The 16757-nt window shown below is 33.3% G+C and overlaps 6 protein-coding genes across 7 annotated transcripts in view; all 6 read left to right on the forward strand.

Annotated features, from left to right (window-relative positions):
* LOC116347394 overlaps positions 1-626 on the forward strand; it is a 30958-nt gene extending 30332 nt beyond the window's left edge. The window contains exon 3 of the mRNA XM_031777971.1: positions 15-626. Within this exon, the coding sequence (XP_031633831.1) occupies positions 15-148 (134 nt within the window). The 3' untranslated portion in view covers positions 149-626. The remainder of the gene's footprint in view (positions 1-14) is intronic.
* A 273-nt stretch (positions 627-899) lies between these two features.
* Positions 900-3803, forward strand: LOC116347378. Its single transcript, XM_031777953.1, has 2 exons — positions 900-1861; positions 2013-3803. The coding sequence occupies exon 2, from the start codon at positions 2020-2022 to the stop codon at positions 3439-3441; it is 1422 nt and encodes a 473-aa protein (XP_031633813.1). The 5' UTR covers positions 900-1861; positions 2013-2019; the 3' UTR covers positions 3442-3803.
* Positions 3804-3925: 122 nt separating this feature from the next.
* On the forward strand, positions 3926-6214 carry LOC116347382. Of its 2 annotated transcripts, none has more exons than XM_031777957.1 (3): positions 3926-4003; positions 4152-4384; positions 4740-6214. In XM_031777957.1, the coding sequence occupies exons 2-3, from the start codon at positions 4159-4161 to the stop codon at positions 5912-5914; spliced, it is 1401 nt and encodes a 466-aa protein (XP_031633817.1). In that variant the 5' UTR covers positions 3926-4003; positions 4152-4158; the 3' UTR covers positions 5915-6214. The 2 variants fall into 2 exon arrangements, with proteins under 2 accessions (XP_031633817.1, XP_031633818.1); XM_031777958.1 differs by having other exon boundaries at positions 3989-4087.
* An 818-nt stretch (positions 6215-7032) lies between these two features.
* Positions 7033-9784, forward strand: LOC116347373. The gene is made up of 3 exons (XM_031777946.1): positions 7033-7166; positions 7223-9269; positions 9430-9784. The coding sequence occupies exon 2, from the start codon at positions 7249-7251 to the stop codon at positions 8635-8637; it is 1389 nt and encodes a 462-aa protein (XP_031633806.1). The 5' UTR covers positions 7033-7166; positions 7223-7248; the 3' UTR covers positions 8638-9269; positions 9430-9784.
* Positions 9785-11654: 1870 nt separating this feature from the next.
* Positions 11655-13781, forward strand: LOC116347376 (uridine phosphorylase 1-like). Its single transcript, XM_031777948.1, has 7 exons — positions 11655-11984; positions 12192-12315; positions 12421-12558; positions 12650-12859; positions 12932-13073; positions 13187-13380; positions 13461-13781. Exons 1-7 carry the CDS (start codon positions 11884-11886, stop codon positions 13581-13583), a joined length of 1032 nt encoding a protein of 343 aa, XP_031633808.1. The 5' UTR covers positions 11655-11883; the 3' UTR covers positions 13584-13781.
* Positions 13782-14128: 347 nt separating this feature from the next.
* On the forward strand, positions 14129-16088 carry LOC116347375. The gene is made up of 2 exons (XM_031777947.1): positions 14129-14249; positions 14644-16088. Exon 2 carries the CDS (start codon positions 14670-14672, stop codon positions 15996-15998), a length of 1329 nt encoding a protein of 442 aa, XP_031633807.1. The 5' UTR covers positions 14129-14249; positions 14644-14669; the 3' UTR covers positions 15999-16088.
* The last annotated feature ends 669 nt before the right edge of the window (positions 16089-16757 follow it).

Genomic DNA, 16757 nt, shown 5'->3' on the forward strand with positions numbered 1-16757 from the left:
AATTTATACGCGAGATGATGTCTTCTTGGCTACTAAATGGACGACCAGAAACGGTGACACCAATTTGAACTTCATCGAAATGAGACGAGCCGATTCGTATGATTGGGAACCTTGCGTATTACTTAATGAATTAGATGTATTTTTATAACAAGATTTATTAATAATACTTAATTGATTTCATGAACAATAATTCAAACGATGCATCTTTGACATTGAGGAAAAATTCAGCACAGTCAAATTGAAGATAATCCACTTGGAAACTTTAGCCTATAAATGTACAGTTTTCATTTATATGCGTAACAATATCTTCTTGGCTACGGCCGTCCTAAAATAGTGACACCAATTTCAGCTTCATCGAAATGTGACAAACAGATCCGTATGATTGGGATTATTTTTCTTAATTCTTTTTATAAGTTTAGCATATTTAAAATCTAGGGGGTTCCGACTTAAACGAATGATCCATATGCGAGCGAATTTTTCCTATATATTTTGCAAATGTAAACGAATGGTCGCAAATGTTTCTTACAAATTTTGCGAATGGTGGCGGATGTTTCATACAAATTTGCGGACGGTGTCGAATGTTTCATACACATTTTGCGGATGGCGCATATGAAAAGTCATATTTTTACATTCAAAAAGTCAAAGTGACAGATTAGGTGACAGAGATTCAAGCCGAATTGATATTTTTTTTGGTAATATTGAGTGAAATTTTTCTAAAATGGTAAATAAATCTTTGCCACTCGTAATATTATCACTGTAAACGGTGCCTTGTGAAAGGTTTTTATTTTCATTGACGTAACTTTCAATTTCTTTTATATTATCTGAAATTATTTCTAAAATCTCACTTTTCGAATCGAATACGGCTTCTAAAATAATATTCAACAAATAATCTTGTATTTTTTTCTTCAACTGTTTTTTCAAATTTAGTTGAGAACAATGACATTGTGTTTGAAACTTCCACGACAAACTGAACACAGCAATGTGTATGTACAAATGTCACACGACAGTTTGTCGCATCTAGCAAGACGTATGCGGCATTCGCGAATGGTTGCGAATGAAATGTACGAATTTTCATAGATGTTGATGCGGATGAATATACTTTACTTCGTATATTTCATGTATGAATAGGAAAATGTTCATATATTCCGTATAAAATGGCATTCGCATATAGTAAAATGCCCCTTGTTTAAAATGAGATACATTTAAAAATGATATTTTAATGATAAATTGGAGTTTTGTTGGAAATATTTTGACTTAAATAAGAAAAAAAAAAACTTTTTTTTTATATATTTTCTATAGTTGGTTCAGCTTTTTGAGGAATTAACTCCAATTTTTAAACGAAAAACAGTCCTAGTTAAGTCTTGATAAATTCTCAAGTAAAAATAGATCATCATCAGTGGCTAATAGTCACAAGATGGCATTAATAAAAAATCAAGTCCTTATGCGGATCTGTTTTTCTTTCAAAATGTAATTTGACAGTAAAGTACACTTTGGTGTTTAATTTGATACAAATAGTGATTGATGTCCGATTTTATATAATAACTCGTGTTAGGAAATAAACTCCTTGAAAGATATTTTTTTTTTAGAAATAAAGAATAGATGAATTTATTGGAAAAGTTTATCATGTAATAGCTTTCAAACAGATCGACAATTATTCAAACAGATCACATCAACAACAGTGCACCATCAGTTTCAAATGTTTGAAACGAGTGGAAACGAGTTGAGAAAATAGGAGAGAACGATTGAAAACGTCAGACTGAAGTGAACAAACGTCAAAACCAAATCTGTCCGATTTTCATTGTCTCTGTTAATCGCTTCTTCTTATAAATAACAAAATATTATTTTTGAGATCTTATAAAAGGTTAATACAATTTACGTTCATTCTATCTTTTTGAGCAACCATTAAACGTTTAAATTCTCATAAAAAAAATTCGTGTCGATATTTTTGTGTAAATTATCGTAAAGTGTTGGTTTCACAAAATACTTATTATCATTCCATTGTTCTTATCCAGTTTCGCTATGAGTCGTCCAGAAAAAAAGCCGAAATTTTCACACCCAGGTGACCAAAATCACAATGAAGATGGGGTGGCAGATTTACCAAACGACGAATCTCCGCCGAAAATATTCAAATTGAACATCGATTGCTATGACGAGATATTTGAATATTTGGGCGTGAAAGATTTGCATTCATTCGGACAAACATGCAAGCGAATGAACAAAGTGGCCGGCGAATATTTCAAACAAAATCATTCATCGGCTGAGAAATTCTGCGAAAAAGATGGAATTTACACAGTTTATTCGGACAAAGACGGTGTTATAGATGAACGCATTCAAACATCTGGTTTTAATAAGTTCATGCCATGCATTTCAATTAATTATCGTTATGATTCCACTCGATCGTGGGGTCCACTCAAATATATTGAATCGCACATCAGTGAATTTGAGTCAACTAAACACATTTATCTTTCGAAGTTATGTATTTACAACGAAACAGTTAAGCATTTCAAACAATTTTTGCCTCAACTGGAAATTTTGCAACACCGAAACTGTGGGATGATCGGTGACTTTTACGATTTGATATTGAAGCATTGTATGAATTTGAGAGAGATTTATTTTCAAAATTCAGCTGCCGATATAAATGGTAAACTCAACTGGTTATTACAAGAATACCCAAAGCTTGAACGATTAGAATTGATACCTCATGAATGTTATCAATGTGAAGAGCTGCGTAATTTTTTCGTACGCAATCCAAATGTACAGAGATTTTCAACCACGCGGAAATTTTTGTGGAATAATAGTGACATATTTTTAAATTCCAATGCAAAATTGGATATATTTGAACTCAAAGGATTTTACTATTCGACGCGGCCTTGGCAAATGTCAAAATTTCCCGTGGAATTATTAAATCAACTCCATAAACAAGGCTTTTATAAGCGACTATACATTTACACCAATTGGGTTGACGATGCGTTCAGCACTGCATTAGCCTCACTCAAAGGTCTCGAGCTATTGAGCGTTCGACGATTAAGCAAAAGTAATAATTTAGCTCAATTGACCAATCTGAGAGAATTAATTCTTAAGTGCGGATCGAGTGCCACAGATGGTGCCATGGATATGGGGATTTTAGCAAATGGCCTTACAAAACTTGAACGTCTTTACATTAAAAAAGGTACTATCGATGACATTATGCCATTCATTCGTCGATCACCGAAATTAAACAAAATCAAATTCATACCTCCACATTTCTGGATGCGTGGAAATTTTAATTTAACAATGTTGAATGAAGAACGTGCCAAGTTGGCTGGAGCTCGAAAAATAATATTTTATACGCGTGATGATGTTTTCTTGGCTACTAAATGGACGACCAGAAACGGTGACACCAATTTGAGCCACATCGAAATTAGACGATCGGATTCGCTTGAATGGAATCATCATTATTAAATAGCCTTTTTTAGAAAAGAAATTTTTTGTTCAAATCATCAATGATACCAAAATACTTAATACTTAAAAATTTAGTTAGAATCATTTCAGATTCATTTTTGAAAGAAAGCTAGAGAAGTTTGTCTTTGTCTTACAATTCACAATACTTTTTCAGTTTTAGTTTTTCACTTCTAAGTACAGACAAATTGATTCAATTATAATCTGAGTAAATTTTTAAATAAAGAGAAATCCAAGTCTTTCAAAATATAACCTGAAGCTGAAGTGCAATCCACTTTAGTGTTGAATTTGTTACAAATGGTGATTAATGGCCATTCCAATGAATATTAGAAATAAAGAATACTTGAATTCATACATTTCCAGTATCATGTAGTTTTTATTTTTACTGACAATTATTCACACAGAATCAGTTTCATCATATTTTCAACGGGAAATGTTTGAAACAAGTGAAAACGACAAACATGGGGAAAACAGGAAAAAACGATGCGCAAGCGTAAAAATCATGTCTGCTCGATTGTCATTGTCTTCTTCTTACAAATAAGAAAATATTATTTTTTAGTTGAAGGTGAATACAATTAATGCTTTTCTTTTCATTAACAGTTTAAATTCTCATTTAAAAAAAAATCCCAATCGTGGTTGATGTTTTCGTGTAAATAATAGGTTGGTTTCACAAAATACTATAATTATCAATTTATTGTTCTTTTTTCATCCAGCTTCGCTATGAGTTATTCACAAAAGAAGCTGCATACATCTCCCTCACATAACCAAAATCATAATGATGATGCGATTGCGGGTCCATCAAACGAGGAATCTCCGCCGAAAATATTCAAATTGAGCATCGATTGCTTTGACGAGATATTTGAATATTTGAACATGAAAGATTTGCATTCATTCGGTCAAACATGCAAGCGAATAAACAGAGTGGCCGGAGAATATTTCAAACAAAATCAGTGATGGTTTTTTCCTATCTGAATAGCGCTAGCTATTCGCAGCGTCTGAACAGCATTGCTGCCCAGATGCTGAATCGAAGCGGTTGCCGCACGCGTTTTGTACCACACAACATATTGTCATATAGTCTAAGTAACCAGTGAGCTCACAGAGTATGATACACTAATACCATAGTCAGTATACAAACGCATGTCGAACAGAGAACGAACGCGAACGTATATGCTCTGTGTGGTACAAACGAAGTGTGTTGCGCGTGCGGCAACCGCTACGATTCAGCATCTGGGCAGCAATGCTGTACAGGCGCTGCGAATAGCTAGCGCTATTCAGATAGGAAAAAACCATCACTGAACAAAATTATTCATCGGCTGAAAAATTCTATACAAAAGATGGAATATTCACGAAATATTCGGACAAAGACGGTGTTGTAAATAAACGTATTCTAACATCTGGTTTTAATAAGTTCATGCCGTACATTTCATATTATATTATTAATAATGGTTTTCGTCATCTTAAATATTTTCAAGCGCACATCAGTGAATTTGAGTCAACAAACCACATTTATATGATGAAAATAGATCTTAGTCATGAACGAATTAAGTATTTTAAACAATTGTTTCCACAACTGGAAATTGTGCAATACCAACGTTGTTCGTTGCGAGGTGACTTTTACAATTCGATATTGAAACATTGTACGAATTTGAGAGAGATTTATATTCAAAATTCGGCTACCGGTAGACGTACAAATCGTAAACTAAACTTGTTATTAAAAGAATATCCCAAGCTTGAGCGATTCGAATGGATACCTCCGTATTCTGGTAAATTTGAAGAGCTACGCACATTTTTTGCACTAAATCCAAATGTACAGAGATTTTCAACTACCATAGGATTTTGGTCGAAGAATAGTAACATATTTTTAAATTCTAATGTAAAATTGGATATATTGGAAATCAAAGAATTTTACGTTTATCCGCGGTCTAACGTTCATTCAAAAATTCCCTTGGAATTATTAAATCAACTGCATGAACAAGGCTTCTATAAGCAACTATACATTTACATAGATGATTGTGACGAAGAACGTAGCACTTCATTAGGCTCGGTCAACGGTCTTGAGTTATTGTGCATTAGGTCATTCGAGAAGACTTATAATTTAACTCAATTGACCAATCTGAGAGAATTAATTATTTTGGGTGGATCGATTGCTGAGGATATGGAGATTTTAGCAAATTGCCTGACTAACCTTGAACGTCTTTACGTTGATGAGGCAAATATTGATGACATTTTGCCATTCATTCGTCGATCACCGAAATTGAACAAAATCAAATTCATACCACGGGACAAAGGTGTAGTTTTGAATTTGGAAATGATGAATAAGGAACGTGCCAAGTTGGCCAGAGCACGAAAAATAATAATTTATACGCGTGATGATGTCTTCTTGGCTACTAAATGGACGACCAGAAACGGTGCTGTAAATTTAATTTTTTTCCAGAAATTTAAGCTGTATCGAAATCAGACGATCGGATTCGCATGAATGGAATCATTATTTTTCTTATTTAAAATAATAAAAAGAAATTTGTTATTCAAATCAGGTTAATATTCCATTTAAATTTAAATTCTTTTTAGATTCATTTTTGAAAAAAAGCTGAAGATTTTTTACTTCGCTCACTCGTAGATGCTAGCCCATACATATAATCACTTATCCCTTAGATATATCAGAAGAAAGCTTTTATCCGGATCGGTTGAGCCGTTTGATTGTCAAACTGACACAAACATACATACATATATACCTTCGGTGTTATAGATAAAAGAAGAAAAGAAACAGAAAAATTGATTCAATTATAATCTGAGTAAATATTTAAATAAAGAGAAATAAAAAAAATGATAGAAAAGAATTTTTTCCCTTTTTTCTTGAAGATATTTATGAATTGCATTTCGTTTTTCCTGCAACTTTCAGCTCGAAATCACAGCGGAGCGCTCATTCTCGCAAAAAGTAACAAAAACAAAGATTATTTGCCCATCAAAATCCTGTCCGGGCTTTAAACTCTACTCGTTTTTTTTCATCACGTTTTGAATGCCGAAATTGTATTGGAACTAAAAAATTGGATTGAAAAAATCACTGTCTTTTTCTAAATATCTTGTATTTTTGAATTTTGGCACAAATTGTTTGAAACGAATGGAAATGGTGACGGTATGATTTGGGTTGTCAATTTTGAATTCCAAAACTGATATCAACTGATTTGTGAACTGTGAAGCGCTCAAATATATCAGCATCGCCAAATATTATCAGTTGATTTGATTCACCTAATCACTGTTTCTCAGGTGATTTATTTGATCTGAACTGTCCTCCTCAAATCAATGATTTGCCAAATATTTTGTTAATTTGGACCAACTCAAATCAAATAATACAATGAAAAAACCAAGAAATACGATGGAAATTATAAATTTTGCATAAAAAAGATGCCAAACAATGCGTGTAGGATTTTATTCATAAGTTTTTTTTCAAACCAAATGACAAAAAAAGAAATTGGCTTAAACTGCACGGCCAAAATAAATCAAATCAAATGATTCATGATGATTCAAGTGCAGCCAACTTCAGATAGATAAGTGTCAAAATCATATCTGTCTCTCAGTGTTTTTTGTTTTGATAATAATTATTAGTACGACTAAAGCTATAGCACAAATATTGAATTGCGTAAATTACGTTCAATTCATTTTATACTTTCATTAAGAAGTTTTTATTCATATTACATCGATTTGTGAAGTTTTTCTCATGTAAATATTCGGTGAGTGTTTGTTTTCACAAATTAAATTAATTAGTTAATAATTTTCTGTTCTGTAGTTTTCCGCGAATACTCGTCACCGATTATGAGTCACCTACAAAAAAAGCAAAAAATGTACAACACAGATCACCAGAGCCATTATGAAAATTCAGTGGAATCACCACCAAAAATATTCAATTTGACCATCGATTGCTTCGACGAAATATTCGAATATTTGAACATGAAAGATTTACATTCATTCGGACAAACATGCAAGCGAATGAACAAAGTGGCCGGCGAATATTTCAAACAAAATCATTCATCGGCTGAGAAATTCTGCGCAAAAGATGGAATTCACACAGTTTATTCGGACAAAGACGGTGTTATAAATGAACGCATTCAAACATCTGGTTTCAATAATTTCATGCCATGCATTTCACATTATCATCGTGACCTCGGTCCACTCAAATATATTAAATCGCACATCAGTGAATTTGAGTCAACTAAACACATTTATCTGGTGGAATTGGAAATTACTAACGGAAGAATTGAGCATTTTAAACAATTGTTACCCCAATTGGAAATTGTCCAACACCGCGGTTGTACGTTGCATGGTGACTTTTATGATTTGATATTGAAATATTGTAAGAATTTGAGAGAGATTTATATTCAAAATTCAGCTGCCGGTAACCGTATAAATGGTAAACTCAACTGGTTATTACAAGAATATCCAAAGCTTGAACGTTTCGAATTGATGCCTCGTGATTCTTATCAATTTGAAGAGCTGCGTAATTTTTTCGTACGCAATCCAAATGTACAGAGATTTTCAACTACCGCTGGTTTTTTGTGGAAGAATGGTGACATATTTTTAAATTCCAATGCAAAATTGGATATATTGGAACTTAAAGGATTTTACTTTTCTACGTGGTTTTCATCAGTTGGGAACCAAACGTCAAAAATTTCTTTGGAATTATTAAATCAACTCCATGAACAAGGCTTCTATAAACGACTATACATTTACGTCGATGTAGTTGATGAATTTGACAGCACTTTATTTGCCTCACTCAAAGGTCTGGAGTTATTGTGCATTCGATGGTTCGACGAGAGTTATAATTTAGCTCAATTGACCAATCTGAGAGAATTAATCATTTTGGATAGATCGAAAGCCAAGGATATGGAAATTTTAGCAAATGGACTGATAAAACTCGAACGTCTTTACATTGATTTGGCTAGCTTCGATGACATTATGCCATTCATTCGTCGATCACCGAAATTGAACAAAATCAAATTTTTACCACGAAACAAGGGTGTAATTTTGAATTTGACACTGTTGAATATCGAACGTGCCAAGTTGGTTGGAGCACGAAAAATAATAATTTATACGCGTGACGATGTCTTCCTGGCTACTAAATGGACGACCAGAAACGGTGACACTAATTTGAGCTTCATTGAAATGATACGATCGGATTCGCTTGAATGGAATCATCATTATTAAATATAATTTTTTTGAAGAAGAAATTTTTTATTCAAATCTTCAGTCAGATCAATATTCGGTTTAAATTTAAAATCTTTGCAAATTCATTTTTGAAAAAAAGCTAAAGAAGTTTGTCTTTGTCTTACCATTTATATTTCACATTACTTTTTCAAATTTTAGAACTGAAAAAGAACGGAGAAATTGATTCCATCATAATCTGAGTAAATTTTTGAATAAAGGAAAATCCAAACATACAAGTCTTTTTCCCTTTCAAAATGTAATTTGAAGAATACGGAAGTACATCAACAAATAGTTGTTGATGGCTGATTTCATATAATAACACATATGTTAAGAAGTAAACTCCTGGAGAAATGTTTAATTAAATATCTGAAATAAGGAATACATGAATTTATTAGAAAATATATCATATAGTTTTCATTTTTACTGACAATTATTCACACAGAATGTGTCACCAGTTTCATAATTTTAACGATTTTTTTTAAACGGTTGGAAACGATAAACGTCAAGAAAATAGAAAAAAACGATGAAAAACGTCAGAAGTAAAATAAATGTCAAAACCATATCTATTTGTCATTGTATCTATTTTTCCTTCTTATAATTAACAAAATATTATTTTTGAGGTCCCATTAAAGGTTATATTACAATTTGTGCTCATTCTTTCTTTTTAAGCATCCATTAAAAGTTTGAATTCTCATAAAAAACAAATTCGTATCGATGTTTCTGTGTAAATTATCGTAAAGTGTTGGTTCCACAAAATACTAATTATCATTTAATTGTTCTATTCTTATGTAGATTTGCTATGAGTTATCTACAGAAGAAGCGGAAATTTTCTCACTCAGATAACAAAAATCATAATGAAGATGCTGTGGCTAGTACATCAAACGACGAATCTCCGCCGAAAATATTTAAATTGAACATCGATTGCTTTGACGAGATATTTGAATATTTGAACGTGAAAGATTTGCATTCATTCGGTCAAACATGCAAGCGAATGAACAATCTGGCCGGCGAATATTTCAAACAAAATTACTCATCTGCTGAGCAAATCTGCAAATATGATGGAATTTACATGTATTATTGGTACAAAGATGGTGTTGTAAAACGCATCCAAACATCTGGTTTCAATAAATTTATGCTGTTCATTTTACATTATGATGACGATCTCGATTCACTTAAATATATTCAATCTCATATCAATGAATTTGAGTCAACTAAACACATTTATCTGGTGGAATTAGATATTAATAACGAAAGAGTTAAGCATTTTGAACGATTGTTGCCCCAACAGGAAATTGTACAGCTTCGAAAATGTTCGATGAATGGTGACTTTTACGATTTGATATTGAAATATTGTAAGAATTTGAGAGAGATTTATATTCAAAATTCATTTGCCGGTATAAATGGTAAACTCAACTGGCTATTGTAAGAATATCCAAAGCTTGAACGTTTCGAATTGATGCCTCGTTAGTCTTATCAATTTGAAGAGCTGCGTAATTTTTTCGTACGCAATCCAAATGTACAGAGATTTTCCATTACCTTAAAAATGTTGTGGAAGAATAGATACATATTTTTAAATTCCAATGCAAAATTGGATATATTGAAACTCAAAAACTTTCATTTCACGCGGCTATCATCAGATCACCAAATCAACAAACAGATATCGGAAAAACTTTTGGATGTATTAAATCGACTCCATGAGCAAGGCTTTTATAAGCGATTATACATTTACATAGATGAATGTGACGAAAAACTTAGCACTTTGTTAGCCTCATTCAAAGGTCTTGAGTTATTGTGCATTAGGTCATTCGAGAAGAGTTATAATTTAGCTCAATTGACCAATCTGAGAGAATTAATGATTTTGGATGGATCGAAAGCCAAGGATATGGAAATTGTAGCAAATGGCCTGATGAAACTCGAACGTCTTTACATTGATTGGGCTTACATCGATGACACTATGCCATTCATTCAAATTCATACCACGAAACAAGGGTGTAATTTTGAATTTAACAATGTTGAATGCAGAACGTGCCAAGATGCCCATAGCACGAAAAATAAAATGTCTTACATCCGTAAGATGAACTTTTTCGTAGTGTGATCCACAACATACATTTATTACATATATTTTACTTAAATTTAAATTCATGAGAAAACTGAATCTGACATATCGTATTGACATGAAACTTTGTACAGGCTATTTTCTTTCAAAAAAATAACATTCCTAAAGTTTGAAGCAATTTCAACAAATTTCGTTTTTGAGCCAAAAATAGAAAATTTCGTATGGGAGCCAATGCTTTATGTGTCGTCGGTGATGAGGAAAGAAAGCAAATAAGTTTTGCGGTGAACGTGTGTGTAAATTCTTTACATGTGAAATTCGTTGAAAAATTAAACTAAATGCTCAAGAGTGGGTTTGATTTTGTCGTGAACTGTGACGTAATCGACACGTGATTCCGATAAAAGAATGCTCACAATTGATAAGTCGGTAACTGCAAAGCATTTCATTTTATTTTGTAGTTTTTTAGCTGTTCTATTTGTAAAACAGCTGTCGGTGCAAATATGACTTATCCGCATTGTTGCTGTAGTCTTTTATCCAGACAGAATATATTTGGATTTTGTCGCCTGGATATTTCAGCTCATCTGGATGATATCAGGCGATGATAAGTAGTGAAAACAATAGAAGTGATTGTTATAGGTATAAAAATACTACCATAACTACGATTGTTTTCACTCCGTATCGCCTGACGTCATGCAGATGAGCTGAAATATCCAGGCGACAAAATCTAAATATATTGTCTGCTTTTATGACACACCTATTTCATCGGTTTAAAACTCCAACACTACTGCGGCTGAAACTTCAAGCTCTTCAAATAGAACAATCACTTATTCACACAATCAAAATATAAAACAGTAGTATTAATAATTAAGTGATAAAAATATTCAAGATAACACAGAACTAGTGATAATACGTCAATTGTTCCCCATCGGGCTGAACAGCTTTGTTGCTATTTATTTAGTGCTCAACGATAAATTGATTGCAGTGCGAATCAGAGTGAAGAATAGATTGTAAAACTCAACTGTCGTCAATCCTGATAATATTTGCGCAACAAATTGTTTTTCTGGGAATATCAAGTTTCGTTCAACTTTAAATGCTCAATATTTAGTTTGAAACTTACAGAGCATTCAGATTGTATGTTGATATATTAGAAAATTTTGTTGTTGTTTCGTTTCGTTTTGTTGCAAATAAAAGAAATGTCGAAAATTGAAAATAATGATTATGTGTCGATCACATGTACACAAACCGAACCAACCGACAACGCTGAAGAACATGAATGGGTATCAAAAGAAACAAGGTAGCAATTTTTCTTTATTTGTGTAATCGTTGAAATGAGAAAATAAGAAAATATTGCATTTTGCTCGATGTTAGAATGCATTATCGTTTGCTGTCAATCGAATCATTCTTTGTATCATCGATGAATTGAGTGATTTTTTTCTCGTTCTCTTGTTGAACATTTGCTTTTGTTGAAAATGAGCACTTTGGAATATTTTTGCCATTTCAGATATCCAGATGGCACAGTAAAACTACGAAATCCCAATATCGAACTCATGGATCAGGATATTCTTTACCATTTGTCACTCGGTAGCAGAAGTCATGATTTGATCGAAATGTTTGGCGATGTTAAGGTATGCCTCTTTCTATGTGCCATTTTTTCTCTTTTGCTCATTGCAAATAAAGGTTATGCACACGTATCTCATACATAATTGTAATTTATGCGATTGAATTTACAGTTCGTTTGTATGGGTGGCACACCAAAACGAATGGAAACTTTTGCTCATTTCATCATGGATGAAATTGGCTATAAACTACCAACCGGCACACAATTGTCAGATATCAGCGCATTTTCCAATCGATATTCAATGTACAAGGTTTGTATCCAACGGTACAAATGCAAATTTATTACAAGAATGAAAAAAAAAAATACATATTGCTGAAAAAACGCATCAATCAAATGGATAGGTTGGACCAGTATTATGTGTCAGTCATGGTATGGGTGTTCCTTCGGTCGGTATATTGTTACACGAAATGATAAAATTAATGTATCATGCAAAATGTAAAGATCCAATCTTCATTCGTATTGGTACATGCGGTGGAATTGGTGTTGAAGCCGGCACTGTCATCATCACTGAAGATGCAATAGATGGCCTATTCCGTAGCACTTTTGAACTGGTAAACCATGAACATATTGTTTATTTCCTTATGGGAATCATTTTGCTTTCTTTTTGTTTTCAACATAAATAGCCAATATTAGGTAAACTAGTACAACGGCCCACAAAATTGGATAAGAAATTGGCTCGTGAATTGAAAAGTTTATGTGATCCAGCGAATGATCTATACACTACGGTTATTGGAAAAACAATGTGCACTGATGACTTCTATGAGGGTATTCATCTTATTCACTTTGAATTGGTTCATGTGTCAAGCGATAACATGATGAATAACTTGCAAATATTTATATATATTTTTCTCTCTCTCATGCATTCCGTCTTGTGTCAGGTCAAGGACGGTTGGATGGTGCGTTCTGTGATTATAATGAAAATGATAAAATGGAGTATTTGGCAAAATTACATGATTTTGGTGTGATTAACATTGAAATGGAATGTACCATTTTTGCTGCACTTACATATCATGCGGGCATTCGTTCGGCCATCGTTTGTGTTACACATATAGATCGATTGAAGGGTGATCAGGTATGGAGAATATTTTCGTTTGGTATATGCATCCGAAAATCTGAAATTAAAATCGAAATCTGTTTTCAATGTTCTCTTAGGTCAATACCCCGAAGGAAGTGATGTATGAATGGCAAAAGCGCCCGCAAGTGTTGGTTTCCCGTTTGATTAGAAAACATTTGGAATTGGATAATACAATGAAAAAAACCACTGATAGCCAATAGATAGATCTGTTCACCAAGACGCTTTAAACTAGTTCAACAAGAGTCCGAAACTCACGAATAGATTCGACAATCGTTTAACAATTTCAATCACTATAAATATACACATACATATTTTTGTTGTTAATATTCACTTTTTGTCTATTACAATTCAAAATAAAAAGGAACTTACATCCGTAAGGCGAACTTTTTTGCACTGTTTCTAAATTTCTTTCTTTACCGAACGAATATTTAATTATAGACTATTGACGTATAAATTCTACCTTGCCTATCAAGAAAGTTGTTGCTTTTTCTTATCAGCATTATGGTGACATTGAGCGAATTTTGTTGAGGTAGTCTCAAAAATCGATAATAATTCGAACGAAAGTATGAACGAACGTCAAATATTTTATATACATATGAGGAACCATCCACACTGACTCATTCAAATCGATGTGAAACAGCGAAAATGGATAGAACGTCAAACTGAAGTAAAACAAGTGTGGGCGCCCTTTGGTCCTGTCATTCACTGTATATTATTTTTATTCTCAATAAATTGCGATGTCAGAAAATCAGAGCAGTTCACAAGATTGTGTTGTGTTTCTTTGCTTACAAAAAAATTACGTTCATTTAAACTTCCATTTAAATCTTTTCAATCGTAGAAAAACTGATTCGTTATATTTCTCTCGGGTAAATATATTCAAAAAGTGCTTATTCTTTGAAAACATTAACCATGCTCGTTTAAAGCCTATACCACTTCAGCAACGCGCATTAGAACAATTCACAGTTCGTGTACACTCGGCATGTCATCACTGCTTTACGGAATATCAGCCGTTGAGTTCACTGCGAAATGTCGTTGCTCACAGCCATACACAGTCAAAGAAAGTTCGCCCAAAAAAAATGTACATATGGCTACTTGATGTTTTTTGACCATGTCGCAGTGAAATCTACTGCTGATATTCGCCTAAGCAGTGAAGAATCTTCACTGAAGATGTGCCGAGTGTACACGAATCGTGAATTGTTCTAATACGGGTTACGGAAACCGGGCTTTAAACGAGTGATATTTTATTCGTTCACTATCCAGGAAAATTCGGTGAATTAACATATACTATGGGTAATAAACAAAGTCAAGCTACTGTTTTCGCTCCATTGGATTCGGAATCGTCAAAAATATTCAATTTGACCATCGATTGTTTTGACGAGATATTTGAATATTTGAACGTGAAAGACTTGCATTCATTCGGTCAAACATGCAAGCGAATGAACAAAGTGGCCGGCGAATATTTCAAACAAAATTATTCGTCGGCTCCAAAAGAGTGCAGAGAAGATGGAATATACATGTATTGTTGGGACAAAGACGGTGTTGTAAATAAACGCATTCAAATATCTGGTTTCAATAGGTTCATGCCGTGCATTTCACATTATCACCTCAGTCTACCAAAATATATTAAATCGCACATAAACGAATTTGAGTCAACTAACCACATTCATCTTAGGGAGCAACGTATTAATAGCATACGAATTAAGCATTTTAAACGAATGTTGCCCCAACTGGAAATTGTACAGCATCGAGAATGTTCAATGGATGGTGACTTTTATGATTTGATATTGAAATATTGTAAGAATTTGAAGGTGATTAGTGTTCAAAGTTCAGATGTCGGTAATCGAAAAAATGGTAAACTCAATTGGCTGCTACAAAAATATCCTAAGCTTGAACGTTTAGAATTAAGGCCCAGTGATTGTTGTCTAATTGAAGAGCTACGTGAATTTTTCGTACGCAATCCAAATGTACAGAGATTTTCAACTTCCTCAAAATTTTTGTCGAAGAATGGTGACATACTTTTAAGTTCCAATGCAAAATTGGATATTTTGCAAGTCAAAAGATGTAACATTATTTCGAGATTTCCTTTGGAATTATTAAATCGACTCCATGAACAAGGCTTTTATAAGCGATTATACATTTACACCAGGAGTGTTGACGAAGAGCTTAGTACTTCATTAGCCTCAGTCAGAGGTCTCGAGCTACTGTGCATTTGGCCATTCGACAAGAGTTATAATTTAGCTGAATTGACCAATCTTAGAGAATTAATTATTTATGGTGAGTCGAGTGCTGAGGATATGGAGAATTTAGCAAATGGCCTGATAAGACTTGAACGTCTTTACATTGATTGGGCTAACGTCAATGACATTATGCCATTCATTCGTCGATCACCGAAATTGAACAAAATCAAATTCATACCACGGGACGAAGGTGTAGTTTTGAAGTTGGCAATGTTGAATGCAGAACGTGCCAAATTGGCCGGAGCACGAAAAATAATAATTTATACGCGTGACGATGTCTTCTTGGCTACTAAATGGACGACCAGAAACGGTGATACGAATTTAAGCTTCATCGAAATCAGACGAGCGGATTCGATAAAGTGGGAACATTATGATTAAATACAAATTTTTAGAATAGATCAAATCAATATTCTATTTGAATTTAAAATATTTTCATATTCATTTTTCAGAAAAAGCTAGTGAAATTTCTCTTCGCATAATTCACGATATGCTTTCATCTTAAGAAGTAAAAATGTAGATAAATATTGTTTCTATTCCTCGGTCCACTCAATTTGTGATTGATTTATGTTTGAAATTCGGATGTCGGTAAACGCATAAAGGGTAAACTCAATTAACTGTTACAAGAATGTTCCAAGTTTGAACGTATAGAATTGATACCTAATGATTCTTTTCAAATTGAAGAGTTACGAAATTATTTCGTACGCAATTCACATTTAAGAAGATTTTCAACTACTGCAAAGTTTTTGTGGGACAACGCTGACATATTTTTAACTTCTAATGCAAAATCGAATATGCGAAATGAAAGAATTTTAAGTTTATCCGCAGTCTACGCAGACGTCGAAAAGTCCTTTGGAATTATTAGATCAACTCGATGAACAAGGCTTTTATGAGCGATTATACATTTATAACCATGTAGTTGACGAAGATAATAGCACTTCAGTAGCCTCACAGTGAGGCCCTCACTTAAAGGTCTCGAGTTACTGTATATTTGGTCATTCTGGAAGAGTTCTTTAGCTCAATTGACAAATCTGAGAGAATTAATTATTTTGCGTTCGTATTCGAATACCAAGGATATGGAGCTTTTAGCTGAACGTCTTTACCTAGGGGTTTGCATGTATTTTTATTGGATAATATTTG

Source organism: Contarinia nasturtii, unplaced genomic scaffold, assembly GCF_009176525.2.
Source record: "Contarinia nasturtii isolate CC-2019 unplaced genomic scaffold, AAFC_CNas_1.1 Cnas_scaffold_1840, whole genome shotgun sequence".
NCBI lineage: Eukaryota > Metazoa > Arthropoda > Insecta > Diptera > Cecidomyiidae > Contarinia > Contarinia nasturtii.

Bases quoted from the DNA above. Each gene is read 5' to 3' on its own strand.
- LOC116347373 (XM_031777946.1), top strand. From the start codon at position 7,249: ATGAGTCACCTACAAAAAAAGCAAAAAATGTACAACACAGATCACCAG.
- LOC116347375 (XM_031777947.1), top strand. From the start codon at position 14,670: ATGGGTAATAAACAAAGTCAAGCTACTGTTTTCGCTCCATTGGATTCG.
- LOC116347376 (XM_031777948.1), top strand. From the start codon at position 11,884: ATGTCGAAAATTGAAAATAATGATTATGTGTCGATCACATGTACACAA. The intron at 12,860-12,931 runs GTAAACCATGAA...CAACATAAATAG, and splicing joins TCCGTAGCACTTTTGAACTG to CCAATATTAGGTAAACTAGT. The intron at 13,074-13,186 runs GTATTCATCTTA...GTCTTGTGTCAG, and splicing joins CACTGATGACTTCTATGAGG to GTCAAGGACGGTTGGATGGT.
- LOC116347382 (XM_031777957.1), top strand. From the start codon at position 4,159: ATGAGTTATTCACAAAAGAAGCTGCATACATCTCCCTCACATAACCAA. The intron at 4,385-4,739 runs ATCAGTGATGGT...TCACTGAACAAA, and splicing joins CGGAGAATATTTCAAACAAA to ATTATTCATCGGCTGAAAAA.
- LOC116347378 (XM_031777953.1), top strand. From the start codon at position 2,020: ATGAGTCGTCCAGAAAAAAAGCCGAAATTTTCACACCCAGGTGACCAA.